The sequence below is a fragment of the Cynara cardunculus genome (genome assembly GCF_001531365.2).
Source record: "Cynara cardunculus var. scolymus isolate 2C chromosome LG 17, CcrdV1, whole genome shotgun sequence".
Taxonomy (NCBI): domain Eukaryota; kingdom Viridiplantae; phylum Streptophyta; class Magnoliopsida; order Asterales; family Asteraceae; genus Cynara; species Cynara cardunculus.
The window spans coordinates 29,473,568-29,479,493 of NC_037544.1; the positions used below are offsets into that span (position 1 = coordinate 29,473,568).

At 39.2% G+C, this 5,926-nt stretch overlaps 1 protein-coding gene and 1 pseudogene across 1 annotated transcript; one reads left to right on the plus strand and one right to left on the minus strand.

Moving 5' to 3' along the window:
- The window catches only part of LOC112499959, a 15,128-nt pseudogene extending 10,470 nt beyond the window's left edge, over positions 1 to 4,658 (plus strand).
- Positions 4,659 to 4,822: 164 nt separating this feature from the next.
- Positions 4,823 to 5,503, minus strand: LOC112499960 (probable mediator of RNA polymerase II transcription subunit 26c). Its single transcript, XM_025103221.1, has one exon. It carries the CDS (start codon positions 5,501 to 5,503, stop codon positions 4,823 to 4,825), a length of 681 nt encoding a protein of 226 aa, XP_024958989.1.
- Between the last annotated feature and the right edge of the window lie 423 nt (positions 5,504 to 5,926).

Genomic DNA, 5,926 nt, shown 5'->3' on the forward strand with positions numbered 1-5,926 from the left:
ACAACAATCGTGCTAAGCAAGCTTCCTTTGATCGCTGAATGCTGGAATGACCTGAAGGTCTCATCATCATTCGCTGAAGCTTGAGCAGTCTTCACACATATGTAGACAAATTTGTAATCACTGAATATCGCTTCAGATCACGTACTCGTCAGTTTCTATTCTTCAGTTTCAGTCTTCGACGTTTGCTGAAGGTTCTTTGGTGTGAGTGTTGTCTTCTTGAAGTATTGCTGTCTCTGATAGAATTACAATGCAAGTTCTTCAGCGATCACTGAACATGCTCAGTGAAGATTGCTGGAACTGAAAAGACAGAAACATAAATACAACGTATAAGTGAAAAGGGATTATCATCAAATCACTGAGAGAGATGATCAACAGCCTTGAAGATTCCTCACATCCATTAGGCAAACAAAGTGGATTAGCGTCATTTAGAATTATCTTGTATAACCAGTTTAGGGAGCGCCTCACCTTCATTAGAACTTCCCAGCCTTATCATAAATCCATAAATACGAACCAATCAATAACACCTTATCTCCATCTTCTGCAAGTTGTCCCAAACTTTTGATGTTATTTCATAGGCTCGGGATATGGTACACGTCACGTAACGCCCGTTTCTCCCCATTTTTACACATAAAAATGATGGACCATTTTTCTTCTATTTGAACCTTTGAGTCATCATCGAAATGGACATAACCCCGGACGGACTGATCGAGATCGTTGAACTTCCCCTTTATCTCCCATCATATGATTACTTGCACCGTTATCTAAATAACAGACCTTCGATACGTTGCCTTCTTCATTCGAGGACCTTAACTTTGGGGTTAACTTCTTCTCATTCAAATAAGCCTCTTCTCTTACCTCACGGGTGGTGTTTGAGGCAGCTAACAGAAGTGCCGGTTCACCGTTATTTTGTGTTAGGTTTGTCTCTTGATTTCTATTCCTCTCTCTCCATGGGTTTTTACATTCAAATGCAAAATGGCCAAAGTCTTTACAATTAAAGCATTGAATCTTACTTTTGTTACGATTACTTGATGACCCACGATCCCCGTCTCGGTTTTGTTGAGAGCCACCACCACGACGTCCATCCCAATTGGAGTGGCTTTTACCCCGTCCACGTCCTCTTCCATGACCTCGTGAATTAGAGTCACTCGATCGTGAACCACCCTGGGAGTTCTTTCGCTCATCGTCACCCAGTCCTGATGTGTTAACAACAACTTCCCATCACTGCTTTCACCTTGCCCGCGTACTCTTTCTTCGTGTGCCTTTAATCGACCTATGACCTCCTCAACAATCATCTTTTCGAGATCTGCAAACTGCTCTATGGTTGAAGCAATGTGTAAGAACTTTCTCGAGACAACACGTAGTAACTTTTTCACAACATAAGTCTCATCCACCTTCTCACCTAAGGCTCGAATATTACTGTCTATGTTGTTCACCTTCATAGCAAAATCGTCTATTACCTCCGTTTCCTTCATGTTGAGTGTTTCGAATTCCACCTTCAAAGTTTAGACTTTCGCAGTCTTGACTCTATCGGCTCCCATGAACATGGTCTTCAAGGTACCCCATGCATATTTCGTTGTTTGCTTCTCGGCTAATGACAGCAGCAGGGCCTTCGGAATCCCTTGATAAATGGCTGCAAGTGCCAATTTATCCTTCTTCACATAGACTGCTGTATTTGGAGTCCTGGGTTAGATACCTTCCCATACTCCCTGGGCTTGCATAAAGACTCTCATTTTGATAGCCCAGGTGACGTAGTTGCTTCACGTCAACATAGGGTAGTGAAGGGTGATCGAGTTCTCCTTCTTGTTCTTATCGCTTTTATCTGCCATCTGCTCGGGTTTCGGGTTGTTCTTGCATAGAAACCACGCTCTGATACCAAGTGTAAGTAGAAAATTGGATCAGATCACAAAAACACACTCATGATAACAGTTAATGGAGAAGAAGATATGGGGCAAAGTTTTCTCTCTAACATTTCTGCACACACTAAAAAAACAGAGTGAATTCCTTAAATAAACTAACACCAAAGAAAATGGGAAACAAACTTCTACGTTTCAACTAAGCTAAATACTAGGAAATAACCGGCCAACATGGCCTTTGATTCAGACAACTAAAACATGCAAAACAAACAAACAACCAACTGCTCAGATTCTGAATTATGCCAACAGGTTCTCTCTATTCCACCCTCCCGCTGTTCGACGAAATGCCACACAGAGATTTTGTTACATGGAATACGATATTGGCGGCCTATGCTTCCCGCTACGATTCCCACTTTGGAAATGTAGAAGAGGGTTTGATTCTTTTTAGGCTTCTTCTCAGATCATCTGATGTTTATTTTACGAAGCTGACTTTAGCCCCTGTTTTGAAGTTATGTTCTATGTCGAATTATGCTTGGGCTTCAGAATGTGTTCATGGGTTAGCCGTGGAAATTGGGTAGGAATTGGAGGTGTTTATTTCTGGAGCTCTTGTTAACATTTATATCATGTCTGGCAAGGTAAGGGAAGCGAGGTTACGACAGAGTATGATCTGGACGTGGTCTTATGGAATATGATGCTGAGAGCGTATGTAAAAATGGGAATTGAAGAAGCATTCCATTTTCTATTAGATTTTCATCGTAGTGAGGCTGTATGTCTGGTCTGCAATGTGTTTTTAGTTGCTTTCCTGAGGATGTTGATACGTACGCCAAGTATAAGGAGCAAGTACAAGCATATGCTATGAAGTTATCTTCGACTGGCTACAAATTTGCCAAGGTAGTCTCTTGGAATAAAACTATGTCCCAGTATTACCAAATTGGTGATCATCGGTCTGCTATTAATTGTTTCCTGAAAATGAATAGGTCAAACGTAGAGCACCACGATGTGACATTCATTGTGTCTCTTGCTACTGTAGTGCCATTTGATGATATAAGGTCGGGGGAACAGATTCATGGTATGGCTTTGAATTCCGGTTATGATATAATTGTTAATGTTTCCAATGGTCTTATTTGTTGTTCTTTTCCTTTGTTCTTCGAAACCACAGTGGGTTTCGGTCCTGAGGCTTCACCATCGTGATATCCACGATCAATACTCTTGGAACCATTAGTCCCCATGATTCACATGTAGCAATACACACCCACAGAAAAGATATAGAACTAATTGAGTAGGATGATAATAGAGAGAATACTTTAGAAAACCATTGTTTACAAATGACAACCGATTCATGCTTATAAAACAAATGAATCGGTGCCTTGAAGGTACACGACGGTTGGCAGAAAATTGCCGTGAGAAACTACTTTCGGTGGTTTTGATGAGGTGTCCCATGACCCTCTTAATTTTACATAAATCTAATTAATCTAAAAATATAAATCAACAAATGTGTTTGACATTTAATTCCAACATTATTAACATGCACTTGAAGATGGGTTGCTTAATGTCGACGAGGAGAGTAAGTGGAAGACTCTGTGGACTTGTATATAGAGCTGTTACGGAATGGCCAAAGGCTTGAGCATTTCACATTGGCAAGCATATTAAGAGCATGTTCTTCAATTTCTTCAGGGTTACATCTAATTGAGCAAATCCATGCTCATGCAATGCAAAGTGGACTTCATATGGACGCCTTTGTTTCCACAACGCTTGTTATTTCTTACTCTAGGAATGGAAGAACAGAACAGGCAGAGTTCCTTTTTCTTGACAAAGATGAATTTGGTTCGGCATCATGGAATGCCAGATGAGTATACTTTTGCTACCCTGATCAAAGCCAGTTCTTGCTCAACTGCATTAGAACAAGGAAGACAGATCCATTCTAATGCTATCAAGTTCAATTGTGGTGTGGATACTTATGTTAGCACTCCACTTATAGACCTTTATGCCAAATGTGGCAACATTGAATAATCATATTGGTATTTCAAAGAACTCATCTCCAAAATATTGCTCTGTGGAATGCCATGTTGATGGGTTTAGCTCAATATGGATATGGCAAAGAAGCTCTTGCTCTTTGAAATCTGTTGGTCACATTTTGCCTGATTGAGTCACCTTTATTGGTGTGCTTTCAGCCTGTAGTCACTCTGGTTTGGTGTCAGAAGTCTATTCATGTCTCCAGAAAATGACCAAAGATTATGGTATAGAACGAGATCGAGCACTATACTTGTCTTGTGGATGGTCTTGGCCAAGCTGGATGTGTTCATGAGGCAGAGAAACTGATTGCATCAATCCAATTTGAAGATACTGGTTCAATGTATAGAAGCCTGCTTGGTGCTTGCAGGCTTAAAGGGGACACGGAAACTAGAACACGTGTAGCGACAAAGCCTCTGAAATTGGAGCCCTCTGAATCATCAACTTATGTTCTTCTGTCCAATGTGTATGCTGCTTTCAAGCAATGGAGTGAAGTGGCTGATGCTAGGAGAACTATGAAGATGAAGAATGTAAAAAAGATGCAGGGTTTAGTTGGATTGATGTAAACAACAAAGGCCATGTGTTTGTTATGGATGATAGATGTCATCCAGAACATGAGATTACATATGATAAGGTGAAGAAACTGATGAAATTGATAAAAGAAGATGGATGCATCGGTCCCTCATACAGACTATATGCTGCAAGGTATGTGATATATGAAATCGTACTAGGATGTTCTGAAAAATTAAGGATATATGCGGGTATGTACGTATATTGTCTAACAGAAAATGGTAAAATATATATATCATAGAGGGATGCATTTATATATGTATGTCTAAGCGTCTAATATCAAACACATAGAAGAACTACGTCATTTTCTTTTGTTTGTATTAGCGTGTTTACATTAGTTGGAAGTTTTATAAAAATGTATATGGAACTCTAATATTACTATATTAGATTCATGGAAGGTTCCTATATTTTGTTACCCTATGTTGAGTTTGGGGGAGAAGGTGTTCCTGAGTGAGTTCATGCAAATCTATGACTTGTATTCTTCGCTGTCTTTTCTTGTTTTCTGCTTCTTGATACCCTTGAAGGAGCTTTCTCTTTGTTGCTTCAAGTTTCTCTTCCATTCTCATAATCTCTTTGCTTTCTTCTTCTCTTTCTGAAAGTTGGAACTTGTTTGCTGAGTGTTTCTTCTTTCGGACCGTCGACGTTTGCTTCTTGATTGGTGCTGGATTTATCATGTTCCATTCCTCACCACCTTTAGAAGTAGACATGTTTTCTGTAGCATTGAACCACTCATCCACCACACCTTTCCAGATTCTGACCAGCTTCTTTGCAATCTGGCGGACGTCCCTGGATGCATGCTTTTGAAGAGCACCAACAGATTTTCCTATTCCTGTTGCTTCCAAAGTTTTGAAAGACAAACCCAGGTGTTGAAGCTTTGATAACGACTCATACACTACTGCTGCTACTGATTGGGATTCATATGGAGTCTTGTCAAGAATCTGTTTGATCTTCAAGACCTCAGCAACTATCTTCGTTTCCTGTTTGATTTCTGGTTCTCCAAGACTAGTGTAAATGCTGGCATCATCTTGTTTCATAGAGTTGATCAAGTGACATGAGTAAGTAGCATCCATCTTCAACTCTTCCATCAGATGATTAATCGTTTCTGATTTGGATGATATATATATACCCACAAATCAACAACTTCAACTTGAATATATGAAAATTAAAGAGAAACCTTTGGAAGCTATTTGTTTGATGATCTCGTATATATATAGGGTTTTGTGCATATATAGAAAAGATATTAACTGCATAACTAATCCTTAGATATAGATATAGATATAGATAGATAGATGTATGTGATATATATGTTGGTGTTACCTTAATTAGGATTTATGCGTCATAGAATCCTTAATGACTTATAATTACAAGTATATATACATTTTAAAAACTTGTTTCCTTATTTGAATTCTTGAAATTTATCTTAATTTCCATGTATTTATCTCTCTCTCTCTCTCTCTCTCTATCTATTTTCAAGTTAGCGGGTATTTTTGGAG

What these genes read in the sequence shown, in the direction of transcription:
- LOC112499960 (XM_025103221.1), bottom strand. Translation starts at nt 5,503, where the DNA reads ATGGATGCTACTTACTCATGTCACTTGATCAACTCTATGAAACAAGAT.